Below are 24,306 nucleotides of genomic sequence, written 5' to 3' on the forward strand. Positions count from 1 at the left end.
TGCGAATTTATATTCAATGAACCCTTGGCTGGCACCAAATGAACGAATGTAATACCATCCAAATCAATTGGACGTGATGTCACCTTCAAAGGCATTTAAAACATTATAAATGTATGTATATATATCAGGCAGATAGGTGTAAAATGTATATATAGATAATAATCTGGGTATGATGACAATTAGGCTTTTTGTCGAGTCAATGATGATGACAAAGCCTATGTCCGATTATAATTATTATTATTACAAAATAGGATGATAAAGAAAAATACAATTAAAAGAAAAGTTAAAATAATGGAATAAGATATAGTTAACAATCAACATTCAAAAATAATGATTGTAACATAAATTTAAATAAATACTAAAATTGCACCCAAGGATGAAGATTAAATCATCAATTTATTTTTTCTTTAACATAACCAGGATCCTCCACACACACAAAAAAGGCTGTTTTTAATTCAGTTCTGACGACCCTCCCAGTCCAAATAGATAGGACGTCCACCTCTGTCAATGACTCTGAAACATGATCATTTACTATTATTATATTGTTTCTTAGAGAAGGCATTTCGTCCATTGAAGGCAATTTAGCTCTCCCTAGTGTTCAAACAGGAGAATGACGCGTCATGTCAATTTACCCCCCCAAAAAAGCTCCCATGTCCGCTCATCTTACTTTTATGACTTCGATTCGCAGGACGATCCAATAGTTGTCCCGCCGGGATACATTAGCTCAGATTGTTTCGGTTTTATATACAAAAAAAGCAATTGACTTGTATTGTGCTTCTTTCCCTGAGTGAAAATGAGCAGGATGCTGATTCACGTCGCATTCCCCTCGGAAATGTTCAGATAAATCTCGCTATTGTTGTCGAAACTAGCGCAACTATTGAAAAGGAGTATGAATCATCCATTCTGTGCCAGGAAACTGCAGGTGTACTGCAAGTATTTCTTGGATGGCCAATGTGGGGTTTTTTTTAAAGTAGAAACTATTATAATTAGCTTAGTAATAACGCTTCTAGAAGTACATATTTAGTTTGATATTCTGTTACTGTGATTTTTTTCCCAGTTTAAATTTCAAAAAAAATGTCAAATTTACCTGGGTTTCATGCAACAGTTAAATGATAACTATATGCAATTGTTAGCAAACCAGGGTTTTTAATTCACACTGAAACAAATTGTGCTTATTTCATCAGATCAGGGGTGGCTCTCGAGCCACATGCGGCTCCCGGCGAAAATGAATGCGGCTCTTTGCTTGGGTAAATATCACAATGGATTCATTTTCAATTAATCATTGTAGCCCAACACTAATTTGATGTATCTTATCTCAACAGTTGCCATTGACGGCAAAATACATCCAATCCATTTTGCCTGGATAGCCTGGAAGTGACGTCTATTCCCATCAATGGCACTGAAACGTTGTAAGTCACGTGTCAAAGTGGCGGCCCGGGGGCCAAATCTGGCCCGCCGCCTCATTTTGTGTGGCCCGGGAAAGTAAATCATTACGACTTTCTGTTTTAGGATCAAATTAAAATGAAGAGTATAGATAGATGTATATTACATTTCCTGATTTCCCCCTTTTAAATCAATAATTGTAATTATTTAATCAAAATTTTCAGTTTTTAGTTCAAAAATCATTTTGTAATATCTAAAAAAAAATATTTAAAAAAAAGCTAAAATAAACATTGTTTTAGATCTATAAAAACTGAAAATTCAGGGCTTTTAATCCAGTTCTTTTAATCCATTTATATATAAAAATCTAAATATTACGTATATCTAAAGTCTGACACCCCTGTTGTAAGTACTTGTAGACTTGTTATATTGGACGTTTATTGTTGTCAATGGCAGCTAATTAGTTAAATTGGGAGAGCGGGAGTGGGGGGCTCACCGATCACCCCCATTTTTGTTAACTCTAAATTACACCGTTACTTCTACACATTTTATATATAGTTGTTATACATGTTGCGCTTTTATGCAAATCCAAATTTAGTCAATTGAGTGACTTGAGTCATGACGCGGCTGTCTCCTCTCACGACCCGTCCGCCTGCACCCATAATCCCCCGCGCCACGACAAGATGGAAGAAAGCAGCGGCCGCCGGAGAACAATGTTTTGGCAATAAAACCCTCCCCAGCCGCGATTACGGAGGCACCACGGGCACCTTCCAAGCCGTCTGCGGTCATGTTTAGGTAAGCGACCATCCCAGCCAGCCACCAAGTCCCGGTTCGGTCCGAGCTCCGTCGAGATCCGATTGACGCCAGGCTGCGACCGCGGCGGAAGATGTACCGAACGGGCAGCATCATTGTTTGGCGATGCGCGGGCCGTAATGCGGCTTTTCGCTGCTAGGCGTTAGCAGCCAGCTAGTTAGCTCGTGGCTAAGCTTCATTGCGATAAACACAGCTGCGTGGAAAGCCCATAACTCGCTTTTTATTTCGCTTTAAAGCCCGGTACGAGGTCATTGGAGCCGGAGTCTACGTGGAACCGAAATAGCCCGGAGAACGTTTTTCCTCCCCCCGGCTCCTCCTCCTTCTCCTCCGCCTCGCAACCACACGCACGTTCGGTAATCATTATCCTAGTAGTAGTCGCTTGCCCATTTTTAAATAGCCCAAAAGATGCCTGAATCAAACTTGAACGTTTTTACCACGCGAGGCTAATTTTGTGCTTATTTACATAAATAAAAAACATTAAACCCCATAATGAAACTATTTTAACTGTATTGGGTGTTTCTCGGAGCATTTTCTGGAAGGTTTTGAGGTCGAACTCGACGATGCGTCGTCGGGCTCATTGTGGCGAGTCGGCTGCTAGGCTAACTAGCTGGCTAACTATTATGTATGACAAAAGCTCATCTGCAGTGCGTTCAATGGACGTGTCGCATACTCGCCAAATGGTCGCCCGTGGTTGGGGGCTCGATTAAAACAAAACAAAAAGTGGTCGAAGCATTCGAGAGCTTCGTTTGGTGACATGCGTGACTTGGTTAAAGTGCTCGAATGTCAAGGAGCGTTTGACCTAAATAGCGCTTGTTTAGGCACGTCTGGCCAACTGGCTATTTAGTCATGTTGTAGTTAAATATTTGCGTTAACATTAAAGATGCGAATGTGCCAAAGTATTCTAAAAGAGCTTCAAAATGTTTCATTTTGGAACTGCGTTACATTGAGTTCTGTTAAAAATCTATACAAGTTGGACTTTTATTGACTGAATTTGGTCAAATCAGACATTTGTTTTCAATGTTGTATTTCACTCTTTTATTGTTATTGTTAATGGTAGTTTGAACGTCTAGCACCATCAATGGCAGTTAATCTCCAGGTAAAATGTGTCTTTACATGAATAAATGGAAATATTTGAATTGTATACACTGTAATGTCAACATTCATCAGCCATTTTATTCGTTTACGTACTGTGGGCTGTGCATTTACAGTCTAACCAAATTTTCTAGACTCAGACAAAAGCTGGCTAGTTTTAGTAATGCGGTAATATATAGTAAAATATGCATTACATGGTTAAGACAAAATTTTCATTCAGTTTTACTTGAAATTTCTTTCTGGGATGCTGACAGTTATGTTATTCTTGTATAACATAGTGGCAAAAGAGTGTTATAACATTAGCTAAATATGTCCAAAGTTTACATTTTGCATCCCAGGTATTGGTGGCTTCGTATTGATTTCAAACATAGGCAAATAATCCCCAATTTCAATGCTGTTAATGGTATCAGCCATCTTTTTTTCCTAGTTGCTATAGGTTTTGGTCATTCCAGTCAAATGACTGTCACCTACAAAATAGTCACCTGACACACTGAAACCAAAACTTGTAATGGCAGTTCAATTTCCATAATGTGTACTTGAGTTCAGATCTTGAAGGTTTGCATGTTTCCTCTTTTTCAGGGTCTTCTCCCGCGTTCCTCTTTAGAATTTTTTAGGCCCGTGCCGCACCCGCACACAGCAATACTACCAGCATGAGTATTATCCAAGACAAAATCGGCAATGAATTTTTGCGCAACGGTGGCATGGACCCCAACTTTGCCCCCGGCATGCTGATGTTCAGCCACCTTCCGCCCGTCACCAGCTTCACACGGCTAGCGTCACAGTCGGTCATGGGCGAACTCCCGCAGGACATGGTCCTCAAGAAGGAGCGCGACTCGCCGCCGGACCACCAAGGTGCCGGGGTGGCCTCCGCGGGGGGGTTCCTCCACAGCATGGGCATCAAACAGGAGCGGCTAAGCGAGCTGGATTATCGCATGCCTCTCTACGGCGGCGGCAACGGAGGTGTGGCGGCCATGAGTTGCGCCGGCGCGGGGAAGAGTGCCGCTGACATGCCGGACATGTCTTATGCCAACCATCACCAAAATCACCATAACATGCTCCTGCACGACCTCAGCCACAGTAACGTGCGCTCCCTCGGAGAACCGGTGGGTTGAGAGACGGCGCCAATCATGACGTAAAACATTTTTTTTCCTGTGTGATTTTAAGACGGATGTGGCTTGTGTTTTTTTTGTCTTTTAGATGTCTGGACGATCAGGGAAAGAGCCAAAAGATTCCAAAAGAGGAAGGAGGACCAATGGAGACGGACAGGGAGGGAAAGCCAGAAGGAAACGTAACGATGCTGCAAAGGTGCGTCTTTTTTTTGGGGAGTTCAGGATTTTTTATTTTAATGTGTATGCAGGTAAGGCAACAGAGAACATCAATAGGTTTAGAATGCTGTCCAACAAAACAAGCCAAATATCAGCATATAGATTAATATTTCATGTGTTGTACAGATATCCAAGTTTATGTAACAAGTCAATTGCTAGCACTTTGTGTCAGTTTTTTTGCACATTGTAGAAATATCAAAGTGCAACAGAGCAAGTCAAATGCTAGCACATACTGTATTTACTGTTTATCATGCGAACAATACAGTTCAACCAAAGAAAGCCTTACTAGCACATGGCGTAACTTTTTCTGTATCATACAAACTTGCCAAGTTTCAACAAAATAAGTCAAATACTAGCACAAATCGTCGTTTTCTTGTAGCTTACGAATAGTCAAATTTGACCCAAAATAAACCCGAATACTAGCATCCATTCGTAATTTTTCTGTGTATTGTACGATTCGTTTTTCCTTTTTTTTTTTTAAATGGTGTATTTACCTGCTACCTCACTCATAGTTGTGAAGACGGTCTACTCTAGTTCCTCATTCTCTTTCACATATTCTTGAACAAGTCTATTGTTATTGTGGGAAAAAATAATACCTGAACACTAGAAATGCCAATTCATGACATTACTCTGCAGTTATTTAGTGTGTGTGGTGGTATGCATGCTGTCATTTACGGCGATAGTCATGCAATCCTTGTCGACTGGGATGGTCTAGTAATAATAGTTGGACCCCGGTTAAAATGGTCAACGACTAGAACTAGTCTTAACCATCAATTATTGTCCTTCCAGGCCATGATGTTAGACGCAGACGGAGCGTGCCTGTCCCCCAACTCCAAGCCACATATCTGCGAGCACTGTAACGCCGCTTTTCGCAGCTCCTATCATTTGCGCAGACATGTGCTCATACACACAGGTGAGAGGCTTTCACTGTTGTATGTATGTATGTATATGTATGTATACTTTATAGTTCTTTTTAAAAAGTATGCGTTGTCTATTTTGGATATTTATTTGAATAATTTTGCATTTGTTTGGTAATGTATTTTTAAATATTTTAATATTAGTGGTGTCAAATGACAAGGTAATATTTTGGGGAAAATATATTCTTTTTTTAAGTAATTATCTGATAGATATGCACATTTTTATAAGTATTTTTACAACAGCCAAAAATTATAGAATGAAGAGAAAAAGTCGTACTGAAGTTTAAGTCACATTTTTTTGGGAGAGCAATTTCTTATTTTATCAGAAATAAATAACAAACATATATTAAAGTAATAATTGTACAATGGAGAAAACAGGCTAAATGGGCATCTGTTAACATAAGTTTTTCAGATAGCTATAGCCTAAAAAACAACATAACAGGCTTTCGGTGGTCAAGAGAGGAAAAAAACTACTTTATTTTTCTTTAACATTTTTTTTAAAACAGTTAATATAATAGAAGTCTTTTTTTAATGTATGCTTATTTTTTATTTAACAATTGATTTTAGTTGTGCATTTGAAAAGCATCTATATATCAATTGAATGTATTTATGCATATGGTATTTTATGTATTTAGGCATATTTAATGAATGTAATATTTTAATTCAAATATTATTTTAAAAAGCGGTTTTCCAAGAAAACCTTGGCGCTGGGCAGCCATCAAGGACAATCACATCACATCACCTCTCCTTTTTCCTTTAGCGAACATGCTTGAAAGGAGACTGTTGGCAATGACTCATTGATTGCTCATGTGTTTGTGGGCATATTAGTCATCCTTTCTGCCGGGAATTTCTCATGGCGGCTTAACAAAGTGTCTCCCAAGTGGCTTTATCCATCACATTAGCGTTTATCCCTTAACTACCGGAAAAGAAATCCATGTAGAATATGAGATCTTTGTTGTGGGGTATCGAGGCCACGCAATAATTAATGTGCCGGGGGGATACTTGTACTCTTGATCGCACAGGTGAGAGGCCTTTTCGGTGCAGTCAGTGTAACATGAGCTTCATCCAAAAGTACCTGCTCCAGCGGCACGAGAAGATCCACAGCGGTACGTCGTCCGTTTTTACCGCCAACCGTCGGCGCGGAACTCACGCCGCCGCCGCCGTCTCGTTGCAGGGGAGAAGCCTTTCAGCTGCGACCAGTGCAACATGCGGTTTATCCAGAAGTACCACATGGAGAGACATAAACGCACGCACAGTGGCGAGAAGCCGTATCGGTGCGATACGTGCCAACAAGTAGGATGTTTTATTTATTTATTTATTCCGTAGCATTCATGATCAAGTCACTCAAGGACTTCGACAGTGAGGAATGGCCTATCGGACTTGACTTTTTAGTAGTTTAGTGACATTTGTGGATTGAATTCAATGGCCAGTGAGTTAATGGTAGCTACATTTTCAAGTACCATTGACGATGATAGATGTTCAGTTATGGGGCTCATTTCCTGCTTCTGCTATGAATTGAACTTTGTTGCTTGGAAGTGCCCAATCCATTTAAACTTAGAGGTTTGGTACCGAATGAATGGCCTCCCATTCAGGTGTCAATAGTAGATGTCTAATCAAATGGATTTGTCTATTGCAAGGGTGTCAGACTCTGGTTGGTTCGCGGGCCGCTTTAACGTCAACTTGATTTCATGTGGGCCGGACCATTTTAGATATAATATTTAGATTTTTTTTTATAAATGGATTAAAAGCCCTGAATATTCCATTTTGTATCGATCTAAAACAATGTTTATTTTAGCTTTTTTTAAAAGCTTTTTTTATATATTTTACAAAATGATTTTGAACTAACAACACAGAAAAAATAATTAAAAATGACAATTATTGATTTAAAAGTGGGAAAATCAGGACATTTAATATATATCTATACTCATACTCAAGACTCATTTGAATTTGATCCTAAAACGGAAAGTCGGCACTCATCATTTACTTTCCCGGGCCACATAAAATGATGCGGCGGGCCAGATTTGGCCCCCGGGCCGCCACTTTGACACATGTGGTCTATTGCTATCAACTGCAGCCAATGGGTTAATATAAAAAAAGCTAGAGTAGACACTGGTCTCTCTTCTAGGTGTTTTCTTTCGCACCAGTCACAATGGATTTGATGTATATCGCCGTGAATAGCAGCCGATTAATTGATGGTGGCCAAACCTTCCACTCATTTGATAGTATCGCAAAAGCCGAGACATGAGTTAATATATATATTTTCGTTTTCTTTGCTACTGGGTCTCAGTGAGGTATCCAATCTTGCTCTTTGTCATCCCTTCCAGTTTTTCTCAAGAACAGACCGGTTACTGAAGCACAAGCGTACTTGCGGAGAAGCCATAAAGAAGGGCCTAGACCCGAACATGCTGGAACTCAGCGACGCCGAGCTCGGCCAGGGCAGCTATTCACTCACTCAGGGAAACGCCAGCGCCTCGGGACGCAAGAGGGCCAAGTCCAAAAACGGGGAGGGTGCCGAGCGCAAGAGAAAGAAGAACGCGGCGGCCTCCGTGGGCCTGCAGGACTACGGCATGGAGCAGGCCTCGGGCTCCGCCATGCAGGGACGCTCACCCAAGTTGGTGTTCAAAAAAGCGGGCCGCAAGGGCCTGGACAAGGGCCTCCTTCCTCTGGAAGATGGCGGCGAGGCACAGAAATTGTTAGGCCAAAAAGCCGGCGCCATGGATCACGTAGACGCCTCTGGGCTGGAGAATCTGGCTCTGCTCCAGGCGGGCGGAGGCAACAAGCAGGGCCCCGGCGGCGCCACCAGCAGCAACTATGACGACGCCATGCAATTTGTCAAAAAGAGGCGCTACCTCCACGCCGTCAACAACGACTACGGAGCGGGCGCTCTGCACATGGCCTCGCAGGGGGCCGGCGTCATCCAGGTGTCCCTGGGGCCCGAGCCCACGCTGGCCATGCTAGACACGTCCCCCCTGGATCTCAAGCACGACAAGTCGGGCATCCCGGACGAGGTCCTGCAGACCCTGCTGGACCACTACAGCCACAAGCCGGAGGGAGCGCACCACCACGACGTGGCCTTCGACCTGTCCGACCACCCGCATCACGTGGACCTCCAGCCGGCCGCGCCCGTCACCCCCGAGCTGGAGGACGACGCGGCCAACGGGGGGGATAAAACGGCCGTGATGAGCGAGTACTCCAAGTTCCTCCTGCAGGCGCTGGAGCGCACCAGCCACAGCGGGCCCTTCCCCAGCCTGGGCGCCACGGGCCCCTTCCCGCTGCTGTCCAGCAGCTCCAGTCCCACGGGGCCGCTGGTGTACAGCACCTCGCCGCTGGACTGCGGCTACCCGCCCGCCGTTTCTTCCCCGCTGCCCCTGGCCGCCCCCTCGTCGGTGTCGTCCTCCGCCTCGTCCAAATCGCACTACGGCATGCTGGTGGGCTCCCCCTCCCAAGCGGCCTTCCACCTGACCCTGGAGCCGACCGCCCACCAGCAACTGACCCCGTCTCAGGAGTTGACCGAGCAGTTGGAGAAGCAGCACTCCCCCGGAGCCTTCAACCTACCTCCGCAGGATCTGACCTCCCCGCCGGAAAGCTCCAAGGGGCAACCGACCAAGCCCGGGGGGAGCTCCGGCGCCGCCAACGCCGCCGCGTACTCGGACCTGTCTCCTCTCAACCCCCCGAAGGAGTCGGCCACCTACCAGATTGAGAATTTCGCCCAGGCCTTCGGCTCCCAGTTCAAGTCGGGGCGCCGCACCCCTCTGAGCTACGGCGCCGACCCCGGGGCGGACGTGGACCACAGGATACGGACTCCGGTGTCCGAATTCTCAGGGTATAGCAGCTTGTTAGCTGACGTCAGCGAGCCAGTGAGTACAGGATCAAAAACCCCGACAAGCCAAAGTTTCAGATAAGGGTCAAACGGGGTCAACCCGGTTAAGGGGGGGCGCTGTTCTCGTCCATCCTTACCCCCCTTACTCATCCCAATTTTGTTCTCGTAGCAAAATGTTTTTTTTTTTAAAGAAAAAAAAAACACTGCCATTGAATTTTGATGCAAACATGACCAGGGAGGGTCTTGAATGGCCTCTAATGCAATTTTTTTAAATCCGTATTTTATGTTTTTAGTCACTTCCATTTTGTTGGGCAAAAGTAGTGATTTTTATGAGCGTAAACCGTAGACGTTAATGTAATTTAAATTGTTTGGAGGGTAGAGATGAACGTTACTCTCACTACCCTCGTGTTCTACCAATCAACATACCATTGTAAAGTAATAATGTTGAATTACAAAAAAAGAAGAAAAAAAAAACACTTGTGGCAGGGAAAGCCCAGAACTCAAATGGCAAAAAAAAGTATATATAGTCTGTTACAAGCAACATATTAACTCAGGAAATAGGCAAAATTGTGTAATGAGACTTTGTATAATGGGATGCAATTAGCACAGTTTCTACAGGTGTACTTTGAGACAGCAAAGCTTTGATTTGCTTATTTTTTTATTATTATTATTTTTATTTTAATACTCATGATCACGTTTGTACAGAGCCCCCCTGGTGCCAAGGTATGAGAGGTTTTTTTTATTTTTATTTTATTTGTGGATAATCTGTTCCCTTAGTATAATACTTAATTGGCTGGACTGATATCAATTTAGATTTTTTTTGGGTAACGTGTCAATCAAAATTATTGATTTCTTCTAATAAGCAGAGTGGCAAAAATTCCAAAAACAGGAAAAAATATTTCAGAATTATTTTGCTTGTTTAGAATCTCTAAAATCATAAAAATATTACCATCACCTACGGGGAAAAATAAACATATCTAAAGTGTCAGGACATGGACAGACCATGGCTTCCCAAACTAAGGGAACAGATAACTTGAAAGAACATTTTTTTTCCTCATTCTGTTCCCTCACATTCTTAAAATGGGGGGACAGATTTCCAAATTAGGGTCACAGACGATGAATATTTTCCTCATAGCTTGTCGCCGCACGTTTGGGGGCTCGTACACGTTTTAGTCCAAAAGACGGTACTGTCGCGTGTCAATGTGAAAACCAGCCTGTCGACATGAATTCCATTGAAACACTTGACTGACAGCAAGCAAATAAACACTCACCTCACTCGTTTTTCTTAAATATTTTTGTCTAGGAATTCAAGAAGCACTTTTTTTTCCAAAACATATCATCAAAAACAATAACCCATTCAATTTTTCTTGTTGATTCTTATGCTTATTTTAGCTCATTTGCTGCCATTAACAGTGATGGACATTAAAATTATTTTAATTGGGACGGCTGGCATTGAGGGATCCGGTTTTACTGCCAATGACGGCGATAGACGTCCAATCCTATTTGACTCTGAAACTGGCAGCAATTGTATAATCACTGCCAGGCTTCCGTGTCAAAATCGATTGGACAGCTATCACCACTAATGAGTTAAATGTAATTTAAAATTATTTAAAAAATGAGTAAAATTTTATACTTATTGTTTTAATATATTTTTGATTTGATTTGTTTCTGCCATTGACAAAAAAAAATAAATTTTTAAAAATATATTTTTAATTACATTTTGAAATTATGCAGCTAAATTTTTTAGGCTTGATTTTTTTTTTTTAAGTATACGATTTTAAAATCACTTAAAAATACATTTTAAAAAAATCTTATTGTTTTTTTAAATAATGAACTTCGATTTAGAAAAATACAAAAATAAAATGTTTTTAAAATTATAATTGCTGCCAGACCTCCCAGCCAAACTTGATTTGATGTCTATCAATGTTAATTGCAGCCAATAAGTTGAAAGGAAAAAAACTGTGAACAAGGGTTTTGGGGGAGGGGGGGGTTAGTTTGTTTGTTTGTTTTTGTTTTTTTACATTTTTGTTCATTTTTCGGTTTGTCGGGTGATGTATAAAGAGGATTTGCCATAATTTTGTGATACACTATTTTGAGAGTAGCTCTTTGTATTTAAGTGTTTCTTCTCCAGAGCTCGGCTGACGTGCTGGAACTTTTTTTTCTCTCCTTTTTTTTTTGGAATTGTATTTATTCTCCACGACACCCCTTTGTAGCACCGATGCAGCAGAGTTGGTTTACCCACACGCCTCCTGAATATGCAGCAGTCCCGACAATGAACAATGGCCTTCTTTGTCTTCCGTGGTTTAAGCCATTCTCGCTATCCAGGGTTGATATTTCATTTGGGCGATTTCCGGACCCCCCTTCCCCTCCTTTCTCCCCCTCCGTGCTGGATTTCTGGGACTCTGATGCTGCAAGAGGGGGGCCAAACAAAAAGAACAAAAAAAAAACACTATGCTTTGAATGGAGAGAAAAAGACAATAAGATTGACTAAAATATACCTCATATCAGAAAAAGCGTAAGAAAGCAGGGACGCGTTTGGTTGTATGTAGTGGAAATATTTGTAGAATAGTTTCGACATATTGTTATCATTTTTTACACTGCCTGTGTTTACAATGATAGAGCAAGTGACTTGTCAAAATGCATAATGTATTTTTCTTTTCGTTGGATTTTTAATGTACAAAACATCCATGCCAAGCAGTGTTGCATTCTAGATGCCTCGTTTGTAGGATTTTTTGTTTTCTCATGTTATATCCCTTATTTTTGTTACTTGCCATAATGTGTTTTTGATATGAACTCTAGAAGGATATTGTTTACAAAAATGTACAAAAACACTAAAAATGTGTGTTTGTTTTTGTTATTTTGTTTTGTTTTTTTCAGTTGGATCAAGTATGCATGATTTTTATGGCTTTTTTCTGCCTGTCACCTCAATACCAAAATGTCGTAGCAGAAGCCTCCCCTTATTCCTTTGTTTCGGTAGTACTAGAGCACCCTCGTGACACCATTTCCCCGGGCTGTACCTGTTATTGAGATGATGAACGGATTAGAGAAGCCAATAAAAACCTTTTCGTTACAAAAGCACTATCTATTCATCGTCTAATTTAAATACATGCAAATATTTTGTCACTAACATTAAATAATGCATTTCTGTTTTTGTATTTCACAGGAAACAAACCAGGATTGTCTACTCTAACTGTGAGTGGCTGACCAACAATTCAGGGTGTCCCCTGCCATCTGCCTATAGTTGGCTGGGCTAGGCTCCAGCACCCCCTGCAACCTTTATGTGGGTAAGCGGTAATGAAAAATGAAGTAACACGAGTTGGTGGTGTATTAGCCACATATTGTTTTTTCCTCTGTTGGTCCGTTTCTAGGTTCGGCAGGTGAGTGGTTAGCGTGTCGGCCTCACAGTTCTGGGGTCGAGGGTTCGATCCCAGGTTGGTCTTCGCTGTGTGGAGTTTGCGTGTTCATTCCAGGGTTGCCTGGGTTTCCCCCACATCCGAAAAACATGCAAGGTAGGCTGGTTGAACTCTAAATTACCCCTATGTATGAGTGTGAGCTTGAATGGTTATCTGTATAATTCTGCCCAGCGATTGCCTGGGCACCAATTCAGGGTATTCACCCGCTTGGTGCCCATAATTAGCTGGGATAGGCTCCAGCACCATCTTTGAACCTGGTGAGGATTAGCAGTTCAGAAAATGAGGGAATGAATGATCCATTTCTACCGATATCAACAAACGTATCAGTGACAACGCTTCACGTTGCCAGAGCGATGGGCTGGGCACGGTCTGTTTTCGACTTTGGACTTCCAGTCAGTCAACCACGGGCTGATGTTCAAACGTTATCACGGCCAAGTTGACACGGCAACATGCTCATAAAATTTTCAGAATGGAAAATGGCCTTCCTTCAGGAAGAATGTTTGAGGATTAGGATAGTATTTCATGATCATAATTGTTTATAGTTGTGGTTGTGTTGCATTGTTCAAATGTTATATTTTAAAGGAATCATACAGTCAGTGTAAAGTTAAATTGTCTGTTCGCTAGTGAAGTTCGAGATGTTTATTTTTTATTTTATTTTTACTAAGATGTCTGACAGGGAGATAGACAGACAGTTTGTCCTATAAAGAAACAACTGTTGGCCAAACAGTATCCATCTGTCAATCTGCCTGTCTTTGTGTGACAGACTATCTGTCAGTCTATCAGTCAGACACTCTACCTGTCTTTCTCTTGAACAGACTGTCTTTCAGTCAGCCAGACTGTCAAAGACAGATGGACAGTCTGTTTGTCGGAAATGTGTGTTGACGATCCTGATGTCTCTTGGACAGACTTTCATTCGGACAGTTAGACTCTCTACCTGTCTACAGTCTATCTGTCTCAATCAGACATTTCACCTGTTTTTCTCTTGAACAGACTGTCAAATAGTCTATCTGTATGTGAGACTGACTATCTTTCAATCAGTCACACAGTCCGTCTGTCGACACGTCGATAGGAAACGTGTTGGTGGTGCCGTGAAGACAACCAGTTGATCTCTTGTACAACTTGTCGGTCTTTTGGACAGAAAGACAGACTGCCTTTGGTCAGGCCTTAGGCTCCCTGTCTGCTTGTCCATTGGTCAAAAATGTCTGCCTGTCAATCGGTCAATCATTTGGGTAGTCTATCCATCGGTCTCTTAACCTACGTGTCAAAGAGTCAAGATGGTCTGTTAGACCAAAAGACAGATAGTCTTTGTTGGACAAACTGATAGACGCCTGTCACTATCTGTCTTTAGATCTATCAGACCATCTTGACTCTTTGACGTTTGCACCAGCGTTACTTATTCCATCTTATCTTGTTGGATTATTCTCAAAAGTATTTCATGCTTTTGCTGAAATGTTGACTATCCGTCTACAGAATGACTCAACATTTTCTTTGAAGCCTATCCTGTTTTTTTCTCACTGACGCAGGTGCAGTTTTTCGGGTCATTTGTTTTCCACCAACGCCCTCCGATGACGCCGGACGGAGCTCAACTCGTGTGAATCTAGGATCAAAGTCAAATTCCAGATAAGGCCTTTTCCATCAGGTAATACTAGATATCTATGTTATATGTCCCTTTTATTGACCAAATATGATATAGATCGTTCTACATTTCAGTTCATGCTATGAGTCAGTAACATTAGTTTATTTTTAGAACCATGCTGGTTTATTAAGGTGTGACATTTAGGACTCAAAGGTCACTAGCTACACCTTTGTCCCAGTCGAAACTTAATGGCCTCCCGTAATAGGGTTTAAGTAGCGTGACTCATGTTTGTCCAGGAGGTTGTTTCGGGGTTAATTGAAAACTGGAGGAACTGTTTTAAATTCTTAGGAGAGTTGTTATTACCCCCTCTCTCTGTTCAACTTTTACCTATTTTTGCATTACCACATTGGTTGTCTCTGATTGAGAACTCTTAACGCCACCAATGGCTCTAAGACATGAACGTCTATCACTGTTATTGGCAGGGAATAAATTATAATAATAATGTTATGATAGAATAATGTTCTAAGTGAGTAGGTAAACTACGTTATGGGAAGGTCTCCACCATTCATCATTGACTCCAAAATAAACAGATTATCCAACACGTTATTCATTTTTCAACCCATAACTTCCTTATTTAAAGAACATAACTTTTTTTAGCAAAATATATAACATTCAAAATGTTTTGACATTCCACATCAAAACGCCAGATCATGGATTTAATCAAACTGATCAACAAACGATTTCTTTGTTTTAATTATTTTTCATATTAATATATGAATCAAAATAATTATATATATATATATATATATATATATATATATATATATATATATATATATATATATATATATATATATATATATATAAATGTGTATATAATATAATTATTTTTGATTCCCGACGGCACTACCTAAAAATTCCATTGAGGATCCAATAACTCTTGAATCTGATGAAAAAGGCCAAAGCTCCTACTAACCTGTTTTTTTAAATATTATTTAAAACAAGCGGAGATTAACTGTTTTCACTGAGTACAGAGCTTAAAGTATTTGTAATTTTTTATGTATTAGATTTAGATGATACATTACTGTCTTTTCATATGCTTATAGCTGTTAAATTTAATAAATAAATGTCTTGATAATTGTTCTTGTATTTCTGTATAGGCGCCAAAGTAGTATGGTCGTAATAATAGGGGTGATCCTACTTCCAAGTTTTTCGTTTATCACGACCATGTCTTGTCTACGTTATCCGCGATATTCGAGGGATTACTGGAGTACTTTTTTCCCCGACTTGATGCATTTCCTGGGTATCGGATCGGGACCCGGTATCAGCAGATTCTCCAAATCGAGCGACTCAGAGTCACATACAAAAGAAAAAAAATGGGTTTATCTTACATTATAGATATCAATTTTGTAATTTTTCCTAATATCTTTTGAATTTTGTCCATTTATTTCCCAAAGGAAAACATCATCTGTGCTTTTTGTCTTTATCTCTAACAGGAAGTATTTGTGCACACAATTCCAGCCTCCTTAAAGGATTGGCTAATGATTAAAAGTGAGTCCAATATGAGCTGAGGAGTCGTCATCTAAAGTGAGAGGACATTGAAGACCCTTGGACACGCGGCTTTCGGAAAATCTTCAGGTTTTTTTGCTAATATATTTTTTATTTTTGGCTGTCCTGATGGCACCAAATACATTGAAACTTGTTCTTTTCCTCTTTGTTACATGTAAGTATCTTTTCTTTCTCTATATCTTATATTATATCATATGATGAAAGCAGATTGCTCAACTCCTTGATGCCTGAATTGCTGTTTAACACGTACCAGAAGTATCGGAAGATTATATAAGTACATAAAACTAGTATTTGTTCAAATAAACTCAATTTAGGGAAATCTAATCGAAAAAGACAACTGAAATTGAGAAAATTCTTCCGTTAAAAATCACTTTAAATGTTAGTAAATGAAGATAATGAAAAGGGGACAATTTCTTCAGAAATTCCCCTTTTCGTGTTTATTATCCACTGTATACAATAATAAGAAAATATATATTTTTTGAATTTTAAATTGTACATGAATTCTTTGTATTTTGTAATTTTACATTTTACATCTTTTGGGATTTTTTTTAAATTTAGGTTATTTAATTTTGTTGTTTAATTTAATATATTATTAAATTTTAAGGTTTTGAAAATTTAAAAGAGGAATTTCTTTATATCTCTATTTATTTTTGAAATATTGCCCCTCAAAATATTTTCATGATTAAGAAATAATAAATTTCTATATTTTCTTCTATATTTCTTAGTTCTTTTATTTATTTAATTTAGGCTTTTCACACTTTTAGCTGTATTTTACCATTTGATTTTCTATATTTTTTTATTTTTAAGGATTATTTTCATGTACTGTTGCATTAATACTTTTTATGTATATTTGTTAAATGTAAATTCTGTCATCAAAATGTAAGAACTATGCAAACCTATTTACTAATCTTATTTATGCATAGAAATAATGTTTTACTTTTTACATTTAATCGTACAAGCTAACACTGTGTAAATATTTGACCAGTGTGTTGTTAAACGCAATTAAATCTTACCGTTTCAGCCATTTGACCTTCCCATTTCCAAGAGAATGTTTGCTTACCTGCCCTGCTTCATTTGTTTTATCACAAGCATTTGATGCCAATTTCACTTTTCTAAATGTTTTAAGTCATCTAAATAGTCGTACATAGCAGTTTTCACACTATAGTCAAGATAATGAGGACCTAATATGAACACCAAAGTGCCTATCTGACTGAAATGGAGTTGACGTTGTAATTTGTAGGTGAAATTTCCTACCCCATCAGCAGGGGGCATCGTGTCAAAAATATACCTCGCATCAGGAGAGAACTTTATTTATTTACTTCATTTAATTTCTACCATGATTCCGACCTTTTTAATGTGAAAGCAGAGGTCGGAATCTGCACTATAAGGTTTTGCTGAGCATTTTTTGTTTATTTTTGTCATCTCCATTTGTTGCAGCTGCGGTGCAGATAGTTGCACCCAACTCTGATGTTGACAACACGACACCGAAAATGACAACAACCACACTAGTCGTTCCGACCGCCACTCGACCACCGACAACCACAGTACCCAATACGACCACTGCACCTAGACCTACGACAACAACCACAACTGCTCGACCGATGACCACGGAGACCAGACCAACCACGTCCCCTAAACCATCAACAACCACGCCGGCCAGACCAACAACGTCCCCTAAACCACCAACAACCACGCCGGCCAGACCAACCACGTCCCCTAAACCACCAACAACCACGCCGGCCAGACCAACCACGTCCCCTAAACCACCAACAACCACGCCGGCCAGACCAACCACGTCCCCTAAACCACCAACAACCGTGCCAGCCGCTCCGACCACAACCAACACAACAGATCCTACACCCACACAGATTCCAGGTATAATTATATATATTACATATATAATTTATTTATTTATTAACTTATTTATTACCTATTTATTTATGTGTAAAATGTATTTTTCTGTGTCTGTATTCTCACCCTCTTGCTACTGTGACAATGAAATTTCCCAAATACGAGATGAATAAAGTTATCTAATCTAACAGTACTGTAGCATCTCTATAATTTAATCCTGTAAATTTTACATTGTTCTTTTCTCTCTCTGTGTCTTTTCTGCAGATATCTGTGATCGTCAACCATGTCCTTTCGGGAGCCAATGTGAGGCTCGTGCCAATGATACCCGTGCTTGCTTGTGTATGGCTGGTGAGTCCTTCAATGAGGAAAGCCAAAGTTGTGAGAGTGGTAAGTAGCAGTGGTGGGAAGTAAGATTTTTGCCTAATAGTATATTGAACACGATTTGGGGCAAACTAATGAAAGCTTATTTCTGTTACTTCAGCCAAAGTATTCCCTGGAGGACTGCAAGTACTTGGAATACAATTTGAAAACAACATGACAATCAAAACATCACCTGTATTTCAACAAACAGCCAAGGACATTTCCGACCAGGTAATTTCTCTTTCCCTCTGTGAATTTCAATCGTTTGATTAAATTCCGTCTCTGCCGCGCAGATAGATCAACTTTTTGAAAAGACTGTCGGCTATTCCCATTCGATCGTACTGGAACTCAAGTACGTCACCGCTTTGTTCCGTTCTCGCACAAGATTTGCACTCCTCAATCCTGTCATCTTCCTTCATCCAGGCCCATCCTAAATACAAAAGTAAATACCTCTCTGGGCATCAGCGCGACAATGGAGATAATCTTCGAGACGTCGGCTAAAATAAAAACTCAAGAAATCGTGAAAACCATCGCTGAAGCCTCGAAATGTGAAGATTGCCTTCTGGCCAATTCCACCTTTGCAAGTATGTTTCTTAACAAAGTATACAATATACAAAGGATACAAACAATAAATATACTAATGCCTTTCCAAATTCAAATCGACTAGACACTAATCTGTGTAGTAAGAAACCATGCGACGAAAAAAACACTGAGTGTTTGGCGGGAGACAACGGCAATTTCAACTGCAAGTGTTTGAAGGGTTACATAATTACAGACTACAGTGAGCGATTTTGTGTTGGTAAGTCAACCTCACGCGATCACCATCACTGTAACAAAATGAGCAACCTAAATCTTATTCTACTATCCCCCCCGGCAGCTTGTCCAAGTGGTCAGACACCCAACGGAACTCGGGCATGTATGAAGTAAGTCTTCTGATTTTTAATGGAATTCTTCAGAATCTTTCCATGTGAATAATTTTGACTTTTATTTTGCCAGCTGTCCATTTGGTTATTCTGGTTTTAACTGCAAAGAAGGTGAGTTTGATGATTTCAGCCCTCCGTGGAATTAAGCGTATCCGATTCTAAACCATGATTGTGTTCTTGTTGATGCTAGTGTGGAAATTAGCCTTGGTGATCGTGGGTTCTGTGCTCGGAGGACTGCTGCTCATCACAGTTATCGTTGTGATCGTCTTGGCTGTCAGGTGAGTTGAATTTTTTTAGCCTTTTGACCAGATTAGATTGGATTAGAACTTTATTTCATCCCGTATTCGGGAAATTTCTTGGTGGCAGTAGCAAAACAGACAAGACACACAAGACATTGTAGACCTAGTTAAGAAACTGGAGCCACACACAGGAAGTCTACAAGTAGGGGACCTTCTGCAGACTGAGACTGAGGTTACCACACAGTCCCTCAGTAGTCTGGAGGTTTTAAAGATTTTAAAGATCATCTTCCTTGCCTAGATGTGGACGTAAAGTCAAAAATTAATGTCTTCTTTGTTGTGTCCAAAATAACTGACCAAATTTCAAGTTAAAACCAAGTGCCAGTAAAATTTAAGTGGCCAAATCGTAATAGGACCGCAAGAACATTATATGTATCGTTCAATATCAAAGAGACATGACCAAGATTTCTTGGAAATTAAGAATCTCAGGGATTAAAGTCATTAAAGTGGTGACAGTAGGACTAGGTAATGATATCGTCGAAGTGTCCAAAGACTGCTGAATAAGTCTGGCACTCAATACCACAAACAAAACCTGACCAAGACTTGCTTGAAATCATGACTGAGATTTAAGCCTTTTTTGTGGGGAGTCAATATGAAAACTGAAAGAAGTAAGGAGATACCTTCAAAATGTGTCTTGAATCAAGACCCATGGTTGCAAATTCCACTTCACCCATATGTTATTTTGTCATCTGTCTTCTGATGATCTGACAGAACCCCAAAGAAAAGTTCCAAAACAAGTAAACACACAGAGAACACCAACATGATCAATGTTTCCGATCAAGATCCTCTCGTTACGAGTCAGCCGACCAATCACCAAGATCCCTCGGTTAAGAGTGAACCGGCCAAGGGCGTAAAACCATTCCCCAACGGGGGAGTACCCAAGATACCGCGAGCCACAGCTGCAAGTGCCTGGGACAATAACACCAACCTGGAGATGACACCTAGCAATAGCCGTCAGAACTTAGTGAACGGGGGACGCCGTGTAAGTGTGTCTTAATTTTGTCAAGGAAACATACTGTAGCTAAAATAGTAACCCAGTTTATTTTTACGGGGAAATAACTGAGTATTTGTGAACGACAGGTACTGAACGACAGCTATGAGGAAATGAACGACAGTCCGTACAATCGGCCGCGAAACCAGACCAACCCCTTCCCCCAAACGAGGACCCTGAACAACCCGTACGCCGAATCTCGAGCGGTCAACAACCCTTACGCCCAGAGTCGACCTCAGACCAACCCGTACGCACGGAACCAAGGGCAGGCGAACCCCAGCTACTCAAGCGACGATGGGAGGCCATTCAACTACTGAGGGGTTGTTTTCTCGTCAGCAATAGCACATCGAAAAACAAGAACTGCTATCTTAAGGTGTTAAATATCGCGCCAGGGGCAACTCCAGTCTTTCTTCTTCTATGCTGCAAAGTTAATGTTATTCGTTTTAGGATCTTTGATCTCATTTCTCATGTTCTTTGCCTGCAAAATGTCTTCCATATTTTACTGTATCTACCTGTTTGGAAAGCACATCATGCATGTTTTGTATAATATTGTTCATGTACTGTCTATCTTTCTCATTTTTAGGAGATTATATTTAAAGATAACGCCATTTTGTGTCATCTAAACAATACTGTGAGCTGACCTGTTTTGATATTCAAACCTGTGTGGTTCTGTAAGTATCACCCATTTATTTTACCCCAGACTCTGTTGCCCTGACTACTCATTTAAAGGGGCGGTATCATAAAATCAAACAACAAACAGTTTATTAACTACTATTTTAGGTTAGGTTAGAACTTTATTTCATCCCGTATTCAGGAAATTTCTTCGTTGCAGTAGCAAGACAGGCACAAGACACAGAAGACATTGTAGACCTAGGTAAAAACTGGAGCCACACACAGGAAGTCCTCAAGGTAGGGAACTTCTGCAGACTGAGACTGAGGTTACCGCACAGTTTTACACAATTAAAGTTTATACTGATTAACGGTTTTTAACTAGGTTCACATTTGCACGTAAAAACTACACTATCATTACTTTTGGGCTTGATTTTTCCGGGGAAAATGTATGGGTACCACTAGAGGGACATAGTGTAATAAATTTATACCACTGTTATATTAACCAAGATTTTGTACAGTAATGATCAGTGTTCCCTCTAAGCTGCGCGCGTGCGCAATTGCGCACTACTCTCGTCTTCTCTGCGCAGCAGCAATCATATGGCGCGCAGTAAAAAAAAAAAATCGGATTTTTTTTTTTTTTTTTTTTTTTTTTTTTTTTTTTTTTTTTTTTTTTTACCCCTTTCCCCATGATGGCGCCGTTTAAGCGGCAGCCAGTGGCAGTAGCTCTGTCCACTTATGTTTTTCGTGTTTTACAGCATGTTTTACATGAAAAATTAGAGGGAACATTGACATGCACCTGCTTATGGCAGGTGTGATACTGGTGTGCCCATAGCGAGCAATGATGATGTCGTGACCGGATGATTCGCCTAAAGACGTTTCGCCGACGGACGTTTGACAGACGGACAGGTCGCCGAATGGACGTTCCGCCGAACGTTCATTCGGCGACCTGCCCGTCTGTCAAACGTCCGTCGGCGAAACGTCTTTAGGCGAATCATCCGAGTACCGATGATGTCGCTCACACTGGTACTCGGTGCGCTCAGGGAGGTTGACTTTCTGCTCAGACCAACGAAAAATTAGAGGGAACATTGGTAATGATAGATTCGTTCAACTTTATAAACCGTCCTTGAAAAAATGTTTTGTTTGCTTCCTCATTTTTTTTTAAATCTCGTGACCCTCATGAGGATAAAAGTTAGAGAATATTGTTTTAATAAACAAGCAATATACCTTTGCGCTTTCGTGAGTCAAGGATTGAAATGTAACAAGGTCACATGCTGTCAAACACTGTTGGTGTGATCGCTCAATAATTTGTGTCGGAATGGATTTTACGGGTTTAAATTATATGCTTTTATTGTTTTGGGATGTTGAAAGATTGTAAAACTCACTACATTACAATGAATCTTTAGTCATTAGAAATAAAAAGGCACGCTGTTCCAAAGAAATGAACATAAAAACACTAGTTTAATGCTAACATGTTAACTTATTTTGAAAACATTAAAGAACCGATAATGAACAAATTCTTTTTTGGATTGGATAACTTTATTCATCCCGTATTCGGGAAATTTCATTGTGACAGTAGCAAGAAAAGGCATAGTTATAAGTTAGACAGTACAGTCAAAGGCCGCAGAACAACAAAGCAAAAAGCACAAAGTACAAAGCACAAAGTACAAAGCACAAAGTACAAAGCAAATCAAAGTCAATGGGATCATTAAGAATCACCAAATCATTAAGACAAAAAAGCAGCAAAAACACAAAACGAGCTACAAGTTTCGGTAGCAAAAACGGATAGACTCAAAAAGACGTAAAGTTGGACAAAAACTGGAACCACACACAGGAAGTCTTCCACGAGATGGGGAACTTTTGCAGACTGTGACCGAGGTAGAGAATATGCAGTCACTCTTCCAAGCTTATCCGCACAATTCCTCAGTAGTCTGGAGCTGAAGAAAACAGCAGCAGGGCAGAACTCCTCGACTCCGTTGCTGGTAAGCGCCGACAGCTCTTCTATCTTATCCCACGATGGAATAGTTGGTCAGAAGCGTTGCCTCCTCTTCCCGGCACTTTTGTCCAGTTCCGAAACTCCGGCGGCAGCGAGGTGTTGCTCCTTCAAAAAACGAAGTCATGGTTTAAATTTACTGTCAAATAATTCATAGTGGTCAAGAAACGTAAACTAGGGAAACAATTTCACAACAATAGCATGAAATCTGGAAACTTATTGCTAAACCATCAGCACACAAAATTTAAACAACATATTTAAACTCAAAAAATGTTTTATGCCACTCCTTGGTGCAAAATTTGATATTTTAATACATGACTCCAACATGAGATTTTGCATTTATTAGGGAAACGTGTCCTTTTTGCTAAAAAAAATCGCTATTTATTTTGATTTCCATGTAAAATCAAATCAAATCAAAAGCCTTTATTGTCATCATACACAGCTGCGTATAATGAAATCGGTGGTGCTACTCCACAAAGTGCATTTTCCCAGTAAAAAAAAAACAAATAGTAATATAAAAGTATAAAAAGTCACATACTGGCTAGGTAAATTCTAAAAAAGTTATTGCACAGAAGGGATTATGTGTCGTGCTAGCGTAAGTTCAGAGTCCTGATGGCTGTATTTCCCAAAAACTTGTCAAAGTACTGTTTCCTTTCTAACCAATTAAAAACGTGTGGCTCTTCTTGCTGATGTCAACAACTTGACGACAGGTAAAAGTTAATCTTAGATCAAGTTTATGTAAAGGGGGTGAGCCATAAAAAAAGTTGTATCCCTCTGAGAGGTCGATATTGTTGAGCTTCTCGCTACGCTTCACAGTTCATCTCCATCGTCCGACCACCTCACAATTTTCAATACAAGTGCCTGACTTTCTTCTTTTTTTATTTTATTTTTTTTATCTATGATTGTCCTCATGATAAGCGAAACGCTTGCTTGAAAATCCATCGGCGATGGACCTGAGAGGTCTTCAGCTCTTGACGCTTTTGACGATTTTTCAAGGAATTCACGCAGCTCGAGGTATGGAAAGAAATAAAATCAGTTTTAAAGCTTTTTTCTAAGACAAACTTGTTACAAGAAGTTGTATTCCATGTCATTCTTTTTCTAGGATCATTCCAATTTTTCTAAATATGTTTTGTCATTGAGTGCACGTGGTTTCAGGTATTGTGAGAAAAAGGAAAATAGAATTTCAGCTCTAAAAGAAAAAAATAATAATAATTGTTGGTAATTTTCCAAATATTATTAAATTTGAGGTAATGTATCTCATGTTTTTTTTCATTTTCATAAATTCTTTTTTACATAAAACATGAGATACATTACCTCAAATTGAATAATATTTGGAAAATTAACACAAATTATTTTTTTCATTTTCATAAATTCTTTT

The 24,306-nt window shown here is 40.0% G+C and overlaps 3 protein-coding genes across 5 annotated transcripts in view; all 3 read left to right on the forward strand.

Annotated features, from left to right (window-relative positions):
* The first annotated feature begins 2,008 nt into the window (after positions 1-2,008).
* On the forward strand, positions 2,009-11,329 carry znf281b (zinc finger protein 281b). Of its 2 annotated transcripts, none has more exons than XM_077625677.1 (7): positions 2,009-2,175; positions 3,865-4,388; positions 4,483-4,590; positions 5,400-5,523; positions 6,550-6,633; positions 6,702-6,820; positions 7,852-11,329. In XM_077625677.1, exons 2-7 carry the CDS (start codon positions 3,936-3,938, stop codon positions 9,427-9,429), a joined length of 2,466 nt encoding a protein of 821 aa, XP_077481803.1. In that variant the 5' UTR covers positions 2,009-2,175; positions 3,865-3,935; the 3' UTR covers positions 9,430-11,329. The 2 variants fall into 2 exon arrangements, with proteins under 2 accessions (XP_077481803.1, XP_077481802.1); XM_077625676.1 differs by having other exon boundaries at positions 5,400-5,522; positions 6,540-6,633.
* Positions 11,330-12,714: 1,385 nt separating this feature from the next.
* muc13b (mucin 13b, cell surface associated) lies at positions 12,715-21,457 on the forward strand. 2 transcript variants are annotated; one of them, XM_077625678.1, is made up of 14 exons: positions 12,715-12,856; positions 14,284-14,399; positions 15,833-16,059; positions 17,343-17,780; positions 18,021-18,143; positions 18,238-18,347; positions 18,410-18,468; positions 18,540-18,700; positions 18,784-18,915; positions 18,994-19,039; positions 19,113-19,150; positions 19,230-19,317; positions 20,047-20,317; positions 20,416-21,457. In XM_077625678.1, the coding sequence occupies exons 3-14, from the start codon at positions 16,014-16,016 to the stop codon at positions 20,641-20,643; spliced, it is 1,740 nt and encodes a 579-aa protein (XP_077481804.1). In that variant the 5' UTR covers positions 12,715-12,856; positions 14,284-14,399; positions 15,833-16,013; the 3' UTR covers positions 20,644-21,457. The 2 variants fall into 2 exon arrangements, with proteins under 2 accessions (XP_077481804.1, XP_077481805.1); XM_077625679.1 differs by having other exon boundaries at positions 15,833-15,974.
* Positions 21,458-23,808: 2,351 nt separating this feature from the next.
* lrp2b (low density lipoprotein receptor-related protein 2b) overlaps positions 23,809-24,306 on the forward strand; it is a 52,351-nt gene continuing 51,853 nt past the window's right edge. The window contains exon 1 of the mRNA XM_077625769.1: positions 23,809-23,942. Coding sequence (XP_077481895.1) covers positions 23,876-23,942 — 67 coding nt within the window. The 5' untranslated portion in view covers positions 23,809-23,875. The remainder of the gene's footprint in view (positions 23,943-24,306) is intronic.

The sequence above is a fragment of the Stigmatopora argus genome, chromosome 18 (assembly GCF_051989625.1).
Source record: "Stigmatopora argus isolate UIUO_Sarg chromosome 18, RoL_Sarg_1.0, whole genome shotgun sequence".
Classification (NCBI taxonomy): domain Eukaryota; kingdom Metazoa; phylum Chordata; class Actinopteri; order Syngnathiformes; family Syngnathidae; genus Stigmatopora; species Stigmatopora argus.

Bases quoted from the DNA above. Each gene is read 5' to 3' on its own strand.
- znf281b (XM_077625676.1), top strand. From the start codon at position 3,936: ATGAGTATTATCCAAGACAAAATCGGCAATGAATTTTTGCGCAACGGT. The intron at 4,591-5,399 runs GTGCGTCTTTTT...TTGTCCTTCCAG, and splicing joins AACGTAACGATGCTGCAAAG to GCCATGATGTTAGACGCAGA. The intron at 5,523-6,539 runs GGTGAGAGGCTT...ACTTGTACTCTT, and splicing joins GACATGTGCTCATACACACA to GATCGCACAGGTGAGAGGCC.
- muc13b (XM_077625678.1), top strand. From the start codon at position 16,014: ATGGCACCAAATACATTGAAACTTGTTCTTTTCCTCTTTGTTACAT. The intron at 18,348-18,409 runs GTAATTTCTCTT...TCTGCCGCGCAG, and splicing joins CCAAGGACATTTCCGACCAG to ATAGATCAACTTTTTGAAAA. The intron at 19,151-19,229 runs GTGAGTTTGATG...TGTTGATGCTAG, and splicing joins TGGTTTTAACTGCAAAGAAG to TGTGGAAATTAGCCTTGGTG.